The following is an 18,626-nucleotide window of genomic DNA, read 5'->3' on the forward strand; positions in this document are numbered from 1 at the left end:
CACACTGGGTTCTACAGACAGAGCAGGAGGAGGCAACACCAACTCCCTCTTTCTCCAGATTTGTGTTGGCTCACAAAGAAACATTTTCTAGATGATAAGTTGGAAGCTATGCTTTGATAGGGAAAAATCATGTTTTGTGATAGAAAATGACATTGAAAATGGGGATGTGTGTTTTGGAGGGGTACTCCAGTGTAAAGATTGAAGTCTCTTCAACTCAGTCTGCCAGTTCAAAACCAGTCCCAAGACCACTCCTGCCCCATTCTCCCCTTTTATCTTCATGACTCCTTCTCACCAGAACCTGTCCTTGGCACACCACACTTCCCCCTGCCAGGTCCCCGTATCTCTTCTCAGTACCTGCCCTCAGAGGGGCTTCCTCATCTGGCCCTTCCCTGTGATCTCCTTCTTCCTTCACTTAGATGAGCAGTTCAAGCACACTAGGTTCTCTCCAGTGGACGAAGAGAGGTCAAGGCCAGACTCGTGCAGAGCAGAGCCCCAGAGAATAGTAGTGAACTAGACACCTGTGAGGTGTGATCTGTGAAATATCAGCATTGAACACAGTGCCAATGACGGTGGTTTGTAATTTATAAAATGCTGCCCAAACATTAACTTCATATTCTCGCGGAAGATGACGTAGAGTTAAAGTGGGATATGGGAGCCAACCAATACTTTTTTTTTTTTTTTTACAAACTATTCTTTTTCAGTTACAAAAGTGATAGCAATTCACTGGGAGAGGGGTAAACAACACATTAATAAAGAGAAAACGTCCCATAGCTTGATTAGTGAGTGTGACACCTTAAACTGCAGTATTTTATCTGTCAGATTCTCTTGGGGATCAGAACTTGGGTCACCAGGCTTGATTAAAAAGCATTTTTATCTGCTGAGCCATCACCCTAGTTCAAAAGATAAAGACTCTTATTAAAAATAACTGTAAGACCATAATTGCCCCTGAAATTAATAATACTTTTTCATGTCTTCAAATATTAGTGCTTGTAAACATCTCTCTGACTTAATTTGCTGCTTATATCAGACATTCCAGTATGGTCCATACTTTGTAGTAAGTTGAAATAACTTCTATATCTCTCATCTTTATATTTTTAGTCTTTGATAATTTATACAAGCATATAATGGTTCTTGGTCATATTTACACCTCAGTTCTTTAACCCCTTCAGGACCCACTCTGACTCTTCATCCCTCCTCCCAACTTCATCACCCCCTTTAATCCACTAAATCCAATTTGTGCTGCCCATAGACTCACCGATGCAAGCAGAGCTCCTGTTTTTACATTTTCCCTTCCTTCCTTCTCTCCATTTTTTTTTACATTTGTAGCTTATTTACAGGAGAAATTAGATCAGTTGTTCCATGGAGTTTCCTACCATCTTGATGTGGATGAATGTGTATGTATGTAAATATATATGTATATATATAATCATATATTTACTTCTATAGCTTTTCTGAAAATTGATGATTAAATCTAGAGGCTTAAATTTAGGAAAAATATCTTGATGCCAGAGCACGCACTTAACACATGCAATGCTGTGTGTTCCACCCCAGTCCTACAAAATAAACAAAAATAAATCTAGATGTCTGATCAGATTTAATGCACGGAACTGAAAACCCAATACGTTATATTTTCCAAAAGACTTAATGGAATCTTGTAAGATGTTTTTAAATTATTTACAGAGTTCTTGGCTATGTGAATGTACTGTTCGAAATTTAGGCTGCTGCTGAGTTTTTGCTAGCACACACAACTCACTGATCAATGTTCTTGTGGACTAAGCACTTCCTGGCCTGACTCTCCACCCTTCTGTTAGTTTCTGCAGCTGGTGGATGCCTGTGCCAGCTTCCTCACAGAAGCCTTGAACCCAGAAAATTGTATCGGAATACTGAGGCTGGCAGACACACACTCCTTGGACAGTTTAAAGATGCAAGTTCAAAGTTACATCATTCAAAACTTCGTTCAGATTCTGAACTCCGAGGAGTTCCTTGAACTTCCGGTGGATACCTTGTATCACATCTTGAAGAGTGACGATCTTTGTGTGACGGAGGAGGCTCAGGTGTTTGAGACAGTGATGAGCTGGGTCCGGCACAAACAATCAGAAAGACTCTGCCTACTCCCCTGTGTTCTTGAGAATGTGCGCTTACCACTTCTGGACCCGTGGTACTTCGTGGAGATGGTTGAAGCAGATCCTCTCATAAGACAGTGTCCCGAGGTCTTCCCCCTGCTTCAGGAAGCCAGGATGTACCACCTTTCCGGCAACGAGGTAGGTTGGATGTGAGAGGTGCTGCATTTCACTGGCAATGTAAGGAGTGAGCCAGGGCTCTCAGAAATGCAAGTGACCCTTGCTCACACCTCAGGACAGCAAGTAGAGGAGTCCAGTCTTTCCAGAAGCTGGGATTCCCGATCTGTATAACGGGGATGATAGCACGTTTTCACACAGCGGTGGGAAGGATTTAGTGAGAAGTGGAAACATTTTGGCACCGTGCCTGTCACATCCGTCCTCTGCCCAGTCGGGTGTGGTCCCCTCTAGTCACCATTCTGAAGGGGTTCTACTGCCTTACATTTTCCTACTCTTGTGAGCGTTTGTATCTGTTGTTCTGTTCTGATGCTGCCTTGATCCAGACTCCCCTCATTTCTTCCCTGAATTTATAGAAATTCCTTAGACCTCATTACTGTGCTCCCAGTCCGGTCTCCCACCAACTCAGCCCCACTCCTAGGATGACTGGAGGATGCAGGTGTGAACTTTGCTCCTGGCCTGACCTTTTCATTGGCTCTCCTTCACCTTCAGGAAGCCATCCACTCTTTCTTCTAATGTCCCCCAAGCTCTGTTTACTAAAATGCCTCCTGCTTAGGTCTCTGGCATCATTTACTACCCACTCTACTGTGTGTGTTTGTATTTACAAATTAAAAACAAATTTAATTAAAATCCATTTTTGAATGAAAATATAATTGCATCACTTTACCCTTCCACTTCCTCCCTCTCACTCTTCTCGTGTATCCCCCTTATGCTCAAATTCATGGTCTCTGTTTCTTTAGTTGTTGATGCTTACGGTCTGCTGTGGTTTTTATTTATTGTGTCCAGTTTCCCCAAAGGCTATGGTTTTCCAGCCTTCAGGACAAGGCAAATGTTGTCTAATGCTTCCTTCTTCTTCCTCTACCTAACTTCTGCGTCTACTCAAAATCCAAGGTTACCTTCTTCAAAGAACCCTTTGTGTTCTTCTGTCCATTGGTTCAGTCTTTGGTCATGACACAAATGTCACATGGTAGTCATTGAATTCATCATCTTGTAATACTCGAAACTTGCAACTTGTTATAGTAGGAACCGAGTCTTACTGGACTTTTCATTTCTAGATCTTAAGAGAAATCTCTGGCATGTTGTGAATGGCAATGTTTATGGATGACTCAATGGGCACCAGAAGGCATTTGCTGCTACCTGTTCTCCTTTGCAATTTCTCAAGATGTTTTTCACTCATAATCTTGTAAAGACAAGGCCAGGTTTAGTGGAGGGGCAAGCTCACCAAAAAGCTATGGTATAGGGAGAGGTTGCTGTTGATTGATAGGCGTGAAACCTCATGTGTACCTATCACTGTGCAAAATGTGCCAAACCTCATCTGCAGGCTATGGTAGGAATCTCAGCCCAAAGTTGTTCAGGAATCGTATCTGTCTGCAACTCCTCTGGAGGATGTCCTTTCATCTGTGTGGATCACTATACTCCTTGACTGTTCTTAGAACTGCTTGCTGCTCATTTATTCGTCACAGATATCCTGGGTGTTTGAAATTATAGGGTTTGGCCAACCTGGGGTTTTCCTTGCGAGAGGAGATTCTCACTTCAAATCATATCACGCTAACAGACACAGTGCTGGTCTGTTACTTCTCAAATGGAGTTGTGGAGAATTTCTCCATCCATACAGGTTGTGGATTTGTTGGCATAAAGCTGTTCATAACTCCACCCATCATCAGTGCTATCTATAGACTATGTAGTGATGTGGATCTATACTAGCTATATAGAATCCGTAGTAACATAGCATCTTGAATTCCAGATAGTGGCTCTTTGTGTCCCCATTGGTCTTGCTAGAGATATCATAAATTTTGTTGATTTTTTTCAATAAACCTACTCCTGGTTTAATTTTATTTTCTCCGTTGTTTTATGTTTTCTATTTAATTTTCTTTCTATTTTGACCCTGATAGAATTCTTTTTTTTTTCTGTTTACATTCTGAATTTACTTCCCCCCACCTAGTTTCTTAAAGAATAAGTTTTGGACATTGATTTGAGACCTTTCTTTCTCCTATCCTTGTTACCCCTTTGGGAGTCACTACATAATGAATTACCCTACAACTTCACAGTTTAAAGCAGCAGGCAGGGTTGCAGATCCATGGTAGAGTTCTTGCCTAGCATGCATGATGCCCTGTGCTCAATTATAGACTGCAAAAAGGAAAAAGAAGAACATAAAATGGCTTGGCTTAGTTGGGTGGCTCTGATGTAAAGTTTCTTACTAGGTGTCGATCGGACTATTATCTATTGGCTTAGACTTCAGCAACCTCAAAGTTCAAATAAGATCCGAGCATCCACATGCTACGCACTCACAGTGTTGCTGGCATGCATCAGTTCCTGACTGCCTATTGGCTTGAAGCTGTGACTTCTTGCCATGAGGGCATCTACATAGCAGATGGCATTCCACCAGAGCAAATTAGAGATACTAAGAAAGCAATAAATATGGAAGCTTTATTGCCTTTAGTAGTCTGATGGAACACCACTTCTGCTGTAATCTTTTGGTTAGAGAGACTGATTCTGGAACAGTATGGGCTCTGAATTCTGGGAGGAAGACATTACTTGAGGCCATCATGGAGACTGGGTACCACTGATTTGTATTGTAAAAGGTAGTCCATACCAGGGACCTTGGCCTCCTGTCTTGTCTGTCTGTCCGTCCGTCCATCCATCCATCCATCCATCCATCCACAGAAACCTGTAAGACCCAGGTACTGATTGTTCTTGGTGCTGAGAATCCATTAGAAAAAAAGGGATGTCCTTATAGTAAATTATAAGACTGTCCTTGAAGCATTGCCTACCATACCAAAATGACAAAGATGACCAGCTTGTTTTGGAGGTTGTGCCTCAGCAGTGGGGAGGGGATGTCTGGGAACAGAAACCAGGCTGATGTTGGGAAGAAAGATGCAGAGAAAGCACTTTTTTAAAAATCTTTTTGTTTGTTTGTTTGTCTTTGGTGTCAACTCTTTGCTTGAATCCTACCAACCAGCTTCGTACCTTCAAATGTCCCCAAGCTCTGGCCCACTGCTCCCATCTTTATTCCATGGACTTTCTACTGCTTATGCTCTCAGGCTGAGCACATTAATGAGGGTTTATCCTGTCCCATGTCTTCCCACTCTTCCTTTGAACTCACAACTAACAGGCCCGCCACAAATGTTATGGCTACAGTACAAGCTCACAAAGTGGGGATGCAAAATTTATTGGATCTAGCTCTTTGGCACACACATACACACACACACACACACACACACAAAACCAATAACAAACAAAACTAATGTTGTTAACTTGGTCAGTGGTGGCGCACACCTTTAATCCCAGCACTTGGGAGGCAGAGGCAGGCGGATCTCTGTGAGTTCAAGGCCAGCCTTGTCTACAAGAGCTAGTTCCAGGCCGGGCTCCAGAGCTACAGGGAATCCCTGTCTCAAAAAACCAAACAACAACAAAAACAAAACTTTTGTTGGGGAGACACAAACAAACTACAAGGTTTACTCTAGATGACACTAATGACAAACCAAAATAACGATTTCACTGAAGTTAGCTTGGTGAGCTGGGTGACCCCCAGACAGTTTCATTACTGAAAAGCCTCACCTCATTATGAATGATGACGTTACACAAACTGCACCCTGGAGTCCCATTTTCATTTACCAATGAACTTCTTACTTACTGTAGCATTTCCCAAGATCACTTGCAGCTGGAGGAGAGCAGGAGACAAGTAATGGCTGGACTTTCGCATAAAGGCCCCTCTTCCTTCTATTAGGGAATATCAAGAGTATCAGTGACCATTATCATAGACTGCAATGTTATATAATGTGTTTGGCCCAGGGCTTGGTGTATAATAAGTATTAGAAAACAGACCCTCTTTCTGTTTCTTTCTCCCAAACGAGCCCCCTCCCCCCGCCCCAGCTCTCTTTCTGGAGCAAACAGTTGATAAGGAAGGAAAGCATGCATCTACAGCCTGGAGCCTCTTCCCCTTATGCCAGCAAGATGAGCTTCTGGTCCTTCCTACAGCCTGCTCCATGCCCCTTGGCAGGTACAACAGGACAGACTGAATTTTGAAGTACCTGTGTGAAGCTTGCCTATCTCCTGAAAACCCATGAGTCAGAAGTACTCTTTCCTCTTGGGATTTGAAGCAAAGGCTCTCTGTCTCTGTCATCTTTCCCACCACCCCACCCCCACCCCTCACCCTGCCTACACAAACATTTTCAAGGTCTTATTGTGGCTGTCTGTGGTCATAATGGTTTTTCTTAAATAAAGACCTGAAGGCCTGCCATCCCTTGCAGCCCCCCCCCCCAATAAAGACCTTCTGAAGGGTGATGTGTGTCCGCTCCTTCCCCGTGGATCCCCCCAACCTGTTCTTTCTTTTTTGCATTGTATCAATAGGTATTGAATAAATGTTAACTTTGACATTCATTCCAGGAGCTCACGTTTCAGAACAGGTAGGAGAGAAGAGGCGGAAAGTGCATTTGATGGCAAACAGATTTTTGTCTTAAAATAGCAACAAAAATGACAGGTAACAATTCATTCAGTACCTGTTACACAGCAGGCCCTGGGTCATCACAGTCCACGTATTATGCCATTTAATACAACAAACCTACTGGGGAGTTACAATCAGATAGTCATCATACGGATGACGAAAGCATGGTCAAGGCGACGTCACGAGACTAACAGTGGTGGAGGTAGAAACTGTGGTTCCCTAGCCCAGGCTGTGCATCGTCATGTTCTCTTCCCTCTGTCCACACATCCTCTCATTGATTTCTAGATTATTTCAGAGCGCACCAAGCCCAGGATGCACGAGTTCCAATCTGAGGTGTTCATGATTATTGGTGGTTGCACAAAAGACGAACGATTTGTGGCCGAGGTAACCTGCCTGGATCCCCTGAGGCGCAGTCGCCTCGAGGTGGCCAAGCTCCCGCTGACAGAGAATGAACTAGAGAGCGAGAATAAGAAGTGGGTAGAGTTCGCCTGCGTGACATTAAAAAATGAGGTCTACATCTCAGGTAAGCTGGAGGCTGGGATCAAAGCGGTTCCCCCAATAGCATTTTACGCTTCCCTAAGTAAAAACCAACCAACCAACCAACCGCTGTGCGAGAATGTCTGTGAGTTCACAGTGTTCTAGCTCTGTGGGTCAGGATATAGAACCAGGAGCTTGGGTGGTCTTATCATGGAGAAAACATTATCACTCCATACATGCTGAAATATGAGCAGCACAGACAGCAAAATGGTTTGTTCAGTCTGTTGCAGGCACAGGGCACTGAGCTGAGTGTTGGACTAGCATAATGAAATGTCGTATCCTCCCACAAACCCGACCTTCCCAAACTTCTTAGGCATTCTGTGAAACGCTTCTACTGAAGTAATGGGAATACATATACATTTTCATTGCTAAGTTGTTGCTTAATCATTAGCAGTTATTTGTGCTTGCCTTCTCCTTAGACTTGAAGTTCTGTGAGAGTTAAATATCTCTCGCGCACCTAGCAATGTAAATGCTCAATAGATATTTTTGAATGACACAGTCTCTGCCATCTTTACCGCTTAGTTAAGAACACGCAATTACCAGACACAGCAAGAGAGGGTAAATTATGAAGTAGGAGAAAACAGGGCTCAGAGAGGAAATAAGTTATATCCTGGTGTTGGACAGGATCACAATCCAGGGACTAAGCCCCGGTCCTAATCCTTCTCATTCATATTAAAAGAAGAATGCAAACATTCCCTTCCCGCTTCTTTGTATTTAGTGTCCTCCAAAGGGTAACGTTAGCTGATCTCCATGTCTGTTCATAATATTGATCAGGCTATACATTTCTTTTTATTATAGAAATACAGAAAATGAAAAGTAAAATATGGCAGTTGTTTGGTTCTATGATAATTCCCATGTTTTAATATTTTTATAAATAACTTTATTTTTATATTCTGTTAGGATAACTAATATTAGCTATTTCAACAAGTCCCAAGTCCCACTTAATGAATGAAGAAGAGTGTGTGGGAGTGGTGGGGTCAGGAGGCCATCGCTTAACTTAGGCCTTCAGGGACTCGGGTTCCTTCTGACTTAGGAGTCTGCCGTCCCCCACACAGGGCCTGAATGAGAAGACACAGCTCCTCCACAAAGCTTTAGCTTGCAAGGCCACAAATAGTCCACTGGCAAGAGCCAACAGCGTGCCCTTCTTTCCCAGAATAGAGGTAGGGTCGGCAATATAGTTTAGTTATGTGTCCAAGAAGGAGGAACAGATTTGGTAATCAAAACTGATCTCTGTCACTGCACATGTATTTACTGTTTATAATCTACTTAAGAAAAATACTGTAGCAGACATTTGCATACACAATAGCTTTGAATTTGTGGAAAGACTCCTAGAAGCGGTCTTAAGATTAGTGAACTGAGAATTTGTCAGTTGCTTTACATTTCTCCACAAAGATTACACATTTTGTAGCTTAACCTGTGCCCGTTTTCTACATTCTTCAAAACGATTGTTATCATCAATTATTTCTGATGTAATAGACTAAAATATATACACTTAAAGTCTTGTATCTTTAGTGATATTGAGTAAATTTTCATATAATTATTGGCTAATTGAATTTATTTTAAAGTATGTCTCCTCATACCCTTTGCCTGTTTTCTATTGTTGTGTATTTGTCTTTTTCTTACTAAATATCCTTTGCTCTGCGGTGTAATTACTTTCCCTTTAGATTGTGGTTGTCTTTTAACTTTCATTTACATTCTCACTACCATTTTCCTTCCTGTGTGATTCTACTTTCACATCACATTCTCCAAATCACTGAGTTAGTCTCCTACATCCTTCTCCAAGTCACATTTGAAACCTGTTTCACATGTAAAGTGACATAGTTGTCTAACTTGTCTCCAAATGGCCAATGCTAAAAACATTTAATTATTTCTATATATTTGAGTTTGTTTTTGTATTCAATTTTAATCACTCAGTTTATCTAACCTTATACTCACACTAGTTTCATTTTGTTATTATTTTCATATTTAATACATTTCCATATTTGACTTTCTATCTTCATTTCCTTTTCCCAAAAGTGCTTCCAGCGGTGGTGGAACACTTGCCTGGCACTCACTTCCTCACCCGCACCACAGAAACCTTTTCTGGAGAATCTTCTAAATATCCTGTAGCAGTCTACACACTGTTGAAAGAACTGAGGACACAGACACCTGAGGGAGGTTGGGCAGCTGTTAGGTAGCTCTTCTCATCTTTGCAATATGCTTTCCAAACCAGCCAGATGTTAAGTCACTAAGGAAAACACAGCATTTGTTCTCTCTTAATAAAGATCTCGTTGAAAGTTTCCATGGTGTTTTCTAATCTTTAATACTAACCAAATGGAATCAACATCACAATGTATTGAGTAGAGACCCCCCGAAAAGGACAAAGCAAAGACAAAGGCTCAAGGCATGTGGGCACAGCGCTAGGAAAGGAAACGCAGCCCCTCCACAGCCTTGGTACCAGACGGTGACACACCCACCAAACTCAGGCGCAGTTTCTACGCCAAGGAGCCAAGCTTGACCACACTTATGCCCAAGACACCAATTTAAACAGTCATTAGTACTAAAAGTCAATCAATACAGCCAAATTAATAGTAAAATGCAGAAAGAGGAGATTTATTCAGTGAGGCCACATTGGAAAGAAGGACAAAGATGATCAGGCAATCCCACTCAAGTTCATAATTGGGTTCCCCAAATGAAGTCACAGGCTTTTGATTTGCTTTGCTTTGCTTTATTGAGACAGGGTCTCACTGAGTAGCCTTGGCAGTCTTAGATCTCTCTGTGTAGGCCAGGTTGGCTTCAACTTCTTGGAGATTGCCCATCTCTGCCTCTGGAGTGCTGGGGTTAAAGATATGGTATCACTGTACCTGGTGAGATTACCATGTGAACAGAGGGCCAGGGTCTGCATGACCAAGCAGGCAGTCCTAAGGACCGTTAAAGTGTGGTCCTATCTATTAATAACCCTTCTTTGGCCGGGCTTCGGTCTTACCTACAAGATTGTCTGAAAAATTGCTAGAACTCTGGGAAATCTCTTCATGGCAGACAAGTTCTCCCCCTGGCCAACACTTTGCTCTCAGCCTTTTTCGTCTTCCAACATGGGATTCCTGGAGAAATTCTCATTTCCTGGGGTCCATGGTTTTATTTCAGTAGTAGGATAGAGTGAGGGACACAGGTATCTGTTCAGAATGTCTTCATTCCTGCCATACTGGTCACATCACCATGCCCTTGTTCTTCATTGCAGAGGGGGTGGGACAATCTTGGAGGACTATTGGAAGCATCTATAAATATTCACAAGCATGTGCCTTTGACACAAACATCGTAAATATTGTGTTCTAAGAGAGTGGTTGTAAAGAAAACATTAGCCATTTCACTCTCAAATGATCAATTGTAAGCATTCCATATTTTCATAATAAAAATTAATTAAAAATAGGACAAGGCACATTGCCATCTAGGGGTGCAGGGATGGGTTCCTTGACTCTGCCAGCTAAAGAAGTAAAGGAGGGAAAAGAGTGCTGCTAGAAATTGTAGGGAGCCCCAGAAGACCCACCAGATAGTACTCAGGAAGTCTGTTCTCTCTTCGGGGTTCTTGGTCTTCTTATTAATAAAAGATTTAAGAACAGACTCAAATGAAGCTCAAGGGCAGTTAATTAGAGTTTAAAAGAAAAACCTGGGAGAGGAAGCTGTAACTCTTACAGCTGCCTGGAAAGGAGGAGGACACAGGAGGGGAGAAAAACAAAAGTCATGCTGCTTTAGATAAGGCAGCATGGAGGTTAGTCAGCTGGGTACAGGCAGCTCCCGGCAGTCTGGTGTGGGGGGTGGGGTGGGGGGAGTGAGCGTGGGGATGAGGGGGTGGGTGGTGTCTTTAGAAAGAGTACAGAATCCCAAAACCTTGCTTAGGGAGTTTAAAGCATGTTAAAGTTCTGGCCAGAACTTTTCTGATAGAAAAGCCTAGAAAAGAACTAGAAATAGTCCAAGCCAGGGAGCTTAGGGAGGGCACCAGGGTGGGAACTCTGGAAAGGAAGAGATGCATTGTCTTAAGGTGGACCTGCCTTCCTGGCAGGAGCCCCAAACCATATTCCAGGCCTGCCCCACTGGATTAACCCTTGAGAGGAGGCAAAAGCTTGCCTAGAGGTCAATTCCATTCTTTATACTACTTACTCTTTTATATAGATTGAAGATGTAAGCACAAATAATGTTGTAAGATCTCTTGGTAATTTCTTCCACACTGTTGCTTCTTCTATTTTTTGTTTGTTTGTTTAAATAAATGAATAAATAAATACACTTAGAACATAAACTTCCTTCTAACTTTCTGACTGTCAAGGCCCTTGCTCAGCCTTGCTCCCCGCTTCTTGGGAAGCACAAACACTGGATTAGACTGGATTAGACTCTCCCACCCACTCAGACTGACCTCCCTGAAGCCTTCTCTGGATCCTTCCACGTGCCCCCCATTCCTGAGCTTTAGAGACACAGCCCGGCCTTTGTGGCTTCTCATTCTTTTGGGTTTGTTTTGTCCTTCCTATGAGACCTTCAGGATTTCCCCATCTCTCCTTCGCTGGGACTTGGCTGAACACTTAGCGCTTTGAGGAGAATGTTGGGGGAAAACTGTATTTGGAGACGTCTGCTTGTGTTTTAAAAGTACTTTGTGTCTCTTGTAGGTGGCAAAGAAACACAGCATGATGTTTGGAAATATAATTCTTCAATCAACAAATGGATTCAGATTGAATATTTAAACATAGGCCGCTGGAGGCATAAGATGGTCGTATTGGGTGGCAAAGTCTACGTAATTGGGGGTTTTGATGGCTTACAGAGGATCAACAATGTGGAGACTTATGATCCCTTCCACAACTGCTGGTCAGAGGTATGGGAGATCGTTTCTGGGAGGAATTTCAAAGCTTAAACAACAAGAACAAAACAAAAATCCTGCCAATGGTGGTGCTGGAGAGTGATCACTTTGATGTTGCCTATGGTGGTGCTGGTGATTGATCACTTTAACCTTGACTATGGTAGTGGCTGGTTGATTGATCACTTTGTTCCCATAGACGTCTTCTTGAACTTCTCTTCCTCGGAGTCAAGAGTCAACATTATTGATCCAGTTATAGTAGTAACATTCTTCCAGGTGACCTGGCTCTGTGTGGGCATTGTCCTGTGCTAGCCAGAGCCCCAGCTATGGAGGGGATGCTGAGCCTACCCTGAGATGGTTAACTCCATTGATTGCATGGCCTGGTCCAGAGTTTGTCTCACCTTAGATGCCTTCTGTCCTGTTCCCCTCCGTGCCAGAAAAGGGAGGATCCATTTCCTCCACCATTTGTAAACCCTGGGTCACTTGGTTATGAGTAGAAGGCAGGTTGTATTTATTTTCTCATTACTGATCAGCCATTTACAGGCCTTTGTGCAAGTCTCTAACAAAGCCACCTCTGGTTCAAACTGCCCCAGGATAAGAAAACCAACCTTATCTCCAGCGTTTCCAGATCATTCTCAAGTGCAGATTTTCTTTCTTATTGTCTGAGCGTGTTCCAGCTTCAGAAAGTTTAAAAGCAAAAGGAACAGTTATCATCACATTGCTATGACATCCAGCTAAGGCCTATGAACCATGGGGCTTGGGTCCAAGATCTTCTCTAATCGTCAAGTCCCATCACTTAGTCCTTCAAACTGAAGGGTTATGCAAATTGACAGGAGGCTCCCAAAAGTCTCCTTTAGTGTCCCTGGCAATCCCCAAATCTACAGTGTTGCTCCTGCATAGGAGCATCTGCATATGTGTACACCCTTAAACCGACCTTGGCACCTAGCAATTGACCACTGAATGAATACGAACATGCTGGCTTCCTGTACAGGGACGTTTAGTCTTGCCTGTGTCCCTCCTTCCCTGAGAGCTGGACTCGGGGCTAAACAAGCAGGATCAGCCAAGACACAGCTTGCTCGGGGCTTCCTAGAATCTGTAGAGACGGTGGGTTTTGTTTCCCTCTGCGTTTTCTTGGGAGCCCATGGGCTTTGCCATTTCAGTTGAAGCATGGCCGAGTATGTGCTCTGAGCTTCTCCAGCAATCTGAGCAGCGCACTGACTCCTGTGCCCTCTGCCCCTGCAGGCTGCACCCCTCCTTGTTCACGTCAGTTCCTTTGCAGCTGCTAGCCACAAGAAGAAGCTGTATGTCATTGGAGGAGGACCCAATGGGAAGCTGGCCACAGATAAGACTCAGTGTTATGATCCTTCGACCAATAAATGGATTTTGAAGTCGGCCATGCCGGTAGAGGCTAAATGCATCAATGCAGTGAGCTTCCAGGATCACATCTATGTTGTCGGTGAGGATTTCTTACATCTGTAGCCCATGGTTCCTGTGGCCATCTGGGGGAACAGATATTATCGTTTTGAGAATGTCTGGGTGATGTGAATAAGGCTGAGAAGGAAGAGAAGATGGTTTTGACCCAGGCCTTGTTGGAATTTCCCTTGAAGTCTGGGAGATAGAAACAGCCACACAAAGCATGGATGCTATAGTCCAGTGGAGGAGGCCGGAGGTCAGTGCAGGAGTAAAGCTGTGTAGCAAACATAGCAAATATACAGAAATTGAAACACGCAGCATAGCAAATGCTCAATGAAAAGGAAACGTTTGTATGGTTTAGTTTATGATCATGAACATGCTCCTCTTCTGCTTGGTTTTAGGTACTTGGGAAAAAAATGTACTTAGTTGAGAGGAAGCCTGGCCAGCCAGACCACAGTTGGCATGGAATTGTTAAAGACTGGTGGATTTCAGCCCTGACCGTTTCTTAGGATTACCAGAGAGTGCTTTACAGAATTACAGTAGCCAGGCCTTCTGTCAGGCATGTGAAATGAGAAGGGGAGAAGGGTGTCTGGAATAGTACAGCTAGAGTCTTCAAAATTCCAACTGATTTTAATGTGCAGCCACGATAGAAAACTGCTGATTAAAGAGATGCCAGAACACAAGTAGCTTTGGTGGTTAGCTCAGGGCTGATCAGGGAAGGCACTGGGAGGTGACCATTACGGAAAACGTAGCTCTCCCTTGCTTCGGGTCTCTTGAGATTTTGTTTGTGGTCAGTTCTCCAAGGTCTCAAAGGTCCAGTATCAAGATGGGCAACCTCGATGTCCTTGCTCCTGCTTACTCTCCAAACAGAGGCTGTCCCTAACTATTGCTAGGCTGATGGCTTTTATGAATTGCCTATGTACATGGTCCTTTTGTTATTTGTAAAACTGATTTTAGTGTATACGGTTGCAGATGATAACGTAGCCACGCTGAGATACCTGAGGCACCAGCTGGGGTTCACAGGGAGCCAGTCTTAAGGCGTGTTTGGCAGCTGTACTCAGCCAGATAGCTTTTAGAATCAGATTCCCACCCAGTAAAAATTGAAAGGAGATGAAGTTTGCACCTCAGTAAACTGGGGGATCCATCCTGGCTTTCTGAGAAGGAAGCCACCAGTCTACTGTTTCTCTGGTAAGATGGTAGATCTGGTCTAATCAAAAGTAGAACCCCTGTGGTTAAGGAGGAAAGGCTCAGAAAGATGCCCAGCATGCGTGTTCTTTCTTTGCAGGTGGCGCCATGAGAGCGTTGTATTGCTACAGCCCTCTGGAAGATAGCTGGTGTCTGGTGACACAGTTCAGTCACGAGCGAGCCAGCTGTGGCATTGCGCCCTGCAACAACAGGCTGTACATCACCGGTGGGAGGGATGAGAAGAATGAGGTCATTGCTACTGTGCTCTGCTGGGACCCCGAGGCTCAGAAGCTGACAGAGGAATGTGTCCTGCCGCGAGGAGTGTCCCACCACGGCAGTGTCACCATCAGAAAGTCATATACTCACATCCGGCGGGTTGTGCCTGGAGCAGTGTCCGTGTGACTGGAAAGGGACTCAGGAAGGTGCCCCTGGAGTCTCTGAGCACTGATTCTGCACCCCAGCTTACTCAGGTCCCTTGCGAGCCTTAAGCTTGCCTTGACTTTAAGGCTTATCATGGGGCAGCTTATGAGACCAGCCGGGAATGCTTGTGTGACCTACCTCAAGATGAAGGGTAATGTTTAACATTCCATACATACCTACTTACCCTGGCCTGTGCCAGGCACTTATCCAGGATAATTCGCTTAGCTTTGGGAATGACCTGCTGCCAGATAGTATTACGCCTGTCTTAGAGGTGAAGAAAAGGCATTTCAGACAGGCCCACCTTCATCAGGTCACTCAGAGAGCAAGCAGCTAAGCCGGAATTAACACAGGACTTCCCACATCAGTGTCTCTTTCACCACACTTAACTCAGATAGGAAAATAGAAAGTTAACCCCCAGCTTGGCTGGTGTCTCTTTCTGGCAACTTTGCCGAAGACCAGGGAATAAAGGTGCTTTTCTGTGCTGTCTTCCTTTTATTCCTTGTACGTATAAGACCACTGGTCTTGGAGCCTTTTGGGCCACTTCTCAAGAGCATCTTCTATGATCTTCCCCTGGCCATGTCTGTGAGACTAGTCTGGGATGGCCCAGTTGTTTTGAAAAAGGTGAAAGACAGGTCCTGTTTTGCCCCACATCGTGACCCTTCTTCTTGATTACAGGATGCGCCATTTTGGACTAGAACTGGCACTGCCACGTAGTGGCTGGGGGTGGCTCAGTGGCTAAGGACTGGCACTGCCACGTAGTGGCTGGGGGTGGCTCAGTGGCTAAGGACTTGCTGTGTAAGCCGAAGACCAGTGTTAGGAGCTCGAGAGCCCACACGAAAGCTGAGCAGGCGTGAGCTGCCTGCAGTCCCAGTGTTTGGAAAGCAGAGACGGGTTCTGTAGGGCAAGCTGAACAGTTCGGTCAGTCAGAGTTGGTGACTCCAGTTCGTCCAGAGACCCTGTGTCAGTAAACAACAATGAAGCGTGGTTGCCTGGAAGAGGTCCCAGCAGTGAAAAGCGGAGCATTACTGAGGAAATCCTTTGACATCTACTTTGGGCCTTCACACTTGTGAACACACCACTCACACATTAAAAAATAAAATAGAATTAAAGTTTGAAATAAAAACAGGTTTGAAGTTTTGCCTTCTCAATGGTTTGATGCCCTGGCTTCTCAGTGTACAACTACTGTTTTGTTTTTGTGTTCTCTCTCCCCAACGCTTGTGAACACCTTCATACTACTGGTCACTCCTAAGAATGCTCTTCTAGAAGTGGTTCTTCTGGATGGAATTCAAGAATTTGAGTCTATGTTCCTGGGTCCTGACTTTCCCAGATCTTAGTTTTCAGGGTTCCTGTAAATCCTTCATGTAGGTTTCAGATCAACTTGGTTCAGTTTCCACTTAAAACACAGAGTCAGCCCTTCACGGAAAGTGAAGGAATTTCAAATAAACTCAGTGGAAATGTATTTTCATTCCTGAGGCGGAGAAAGGGGCCGTGAGGTCTTGTTTCACAAGCTGTAGTAAAGAGCACAGGGACTACATCGTCCAAGACACCTTATTTTCGTTGTATAAGTTCTCGATTCTCTTGGTAGAGTTGTACTTCGTGTCAGAGGGTCATACTGTGCTTGTGTACCTCCCCCGTTTGAGAAGCTAGTAGAATTAGAGTTGATTGTGAATTTCATTTTCATTACAAGGTTATGTCTGGAAGAAACTACTGTTCAAACTAGATTTCAAAACCTTGGGAATTCCAGCTATTTCTACTTCTATCTAGGGTTTAGAAGATAAACAGCAATGCACATCGGTGTGTGCACTGCTCTGTCTTCCCATCAAGCATGGCCATTCTGCTCCGGCCTGTAGGATGTAAGACAGGACAACACCTTTGTGTATCCACTCTGCATGTTCACACATTTAGACCACATTGTCACTCGTGAGCACTAAGCACGTTCACAACACTCTACTGAAACCGTTTACTCAGTTCACTCCTGTTCAACATCAAGTGTTCATTGCATCTTCTGTATTTGCTGAGACTTAGGTCTGATGAGTGAATGACAAATGCCCGCCCCCCCGCCCCGCACCAATCTAGTTCAAGAGGATGATGGGCACCTAAGAGGCTCCTTATGGCATTGGTTAGCCACTTGGGCAAGAAGCTGCTTTTTGCCTGAACCGATTGATGCTATGCTGTGTAAACTGGACCCACAGAGAAATGATTGCTAAACTTGCCTAAAGGTGAGACCATCCTGCTCGGTTTGAAAATGAAAGAGCCTACCAGATGTTCTGCAGGGCACAGAAGAAAGCAACTAATGGGCTTTGCCATTACAAGGCAAAACAGATCTTTAAATTTCCTGCTTCATATAAAAGACTGCTGGATACTATGGGTCTGTGGGCTGAAGATTGGATGCCCGAATGATACAGAAAAACTTCGGGTGACTGTCCAGGCAGCGAGATGTCTCTGTCAATTCTAGAGTTTTGGAAGTTGCTTACAATGCACTTCCTGTTTACTTAGGTAATATTATATCATTCTGGAGTCTTTAATGGAGTTGAAGAATAGATATTTACAATTATAGTTTTCCTTAGTTATGATAAAAGAAAAAGTAGATATGAATATTGTAACTGTAATTCTTGCTTGATACCCGTTTTGTTATGTTATGTGTAATTTTACTATGTTAAAGTTAAAACCTTCCTTTTATTTTAAACATAAAAGGGGATATGGTGTGGGAAGTCCTCTGTATATGTGTTGCCTTTATTGGTTAATGAAAAGAAACTTCCTTGGCCCGTGATAGGGCAGAGTAGAGTTAGGTGGGAAAAACTAAATTGAATGGTGGGAGAAAGAAGGTGGTGTCAAGAGATGCCATTTAACCGCCAGAGGGAAAAGACGAGCTGCCAGCTGGAACCTTGCTGGTAGGCCACAAACCACATGGTAAAATAAAAATAATAGAAATGAGTTAATTTCAGATACGAGAATAAGCCAGAAATATACTTAAGCTACTGGCCAAACAGTATTGCAAATAATATAGTTTCTGTGTGATTGTTTTGGTTATAGGAAGCTGGGAAGGAACCAGCAGCCTCTTATTACACCTACCCATTGATGTACTTTCTCCAACTAAGTTGCACCATTTCTCTAGACAGTGCCACCAGCTTGAGACCAAGTATTCAAATACCCAAGCCTATGAAGAGAGAAGCATTTCACATTTAAATTACCACAAACGGCAAAATCCTAACCAAAATAAAACAAAAACCCCAAACATCAACAAAACTCACCAAAATCATCACTAAATTAACTATTTTAACCCATATTACCACTATGGGGAGAGCTGGGAACTAACTTAGAACTGGGTACCCCAGAACTCCAGACCCATGCCATGGGACATTCAGATATAGCAAGTTACATGTTGAGGCAGATCCCTGAGTGGACGAGCATCCTTGGCAAAGAGGAGGTGGAGGTTAGAAGCTGAGGATGAGGGTGGGAGAAACACAAAGTTTCTGGAGTTTGTGAGCATGCTTGCAAGAAGAATAGGGAATAAGGA

General features: G+C 43.7%; 1 protein-coding gene across 5 annotated transcripts in view; it reads left to right on the forward strand.

Moving 5' to 3' along the window:
* Positions 1 to 16,257, forward strand: part of Klhl6 (kelch like family member 6) — a 39,598-nt gene extending 23,341 nt beyond the window's left edge. For all 5 annotated transcript variants that reach the window (XM_048445159.3, XM_085685310.2, XM_085685307.2 and 2 more), the window contains 5 exons: positions 1,812 to 2,261; positions 7,024 to 7,261; positions 11,907 to 12,109; positions 13,334 to 13,547; positions 14,790 to 16,257. In XM_048445159.3, the coding sequence (XP_048301116.3) occupies positions 1,812 to 2,261; positions 7,024 to 7,261; positions 11,907 to 12,109; positions 13,334 to 13,547; positions 14,790 to 15,091 (1,407 nt within the window). In that variant the 3' untranslated portion in view covers positions 15,092 to 16,257. The remainder of the gene's footprint in view (positions 1 to 1,811; positions 2,262 to 7,023; positions 7,262 to 11,906; positions 12,110 to 13,333; positions 13,548 to 14,789) is intronic.
* The last annotated feature ends 2,369 nt before the right edge of the window (positions 16,258 to 18,626 follow it).

Source organism: Myodes glareolus, chromosome 2 (assembly GCF_982192425.1).
Source record: "Myodes glareolus chromosome 2, mMyoGla1.1, whole genome shotgun sequence".
NCBI lineage: Eukaryota > Metazoa > Chordata > Mammalia > Rodentia > Cricetidae > Myodes > Myodes glareolus.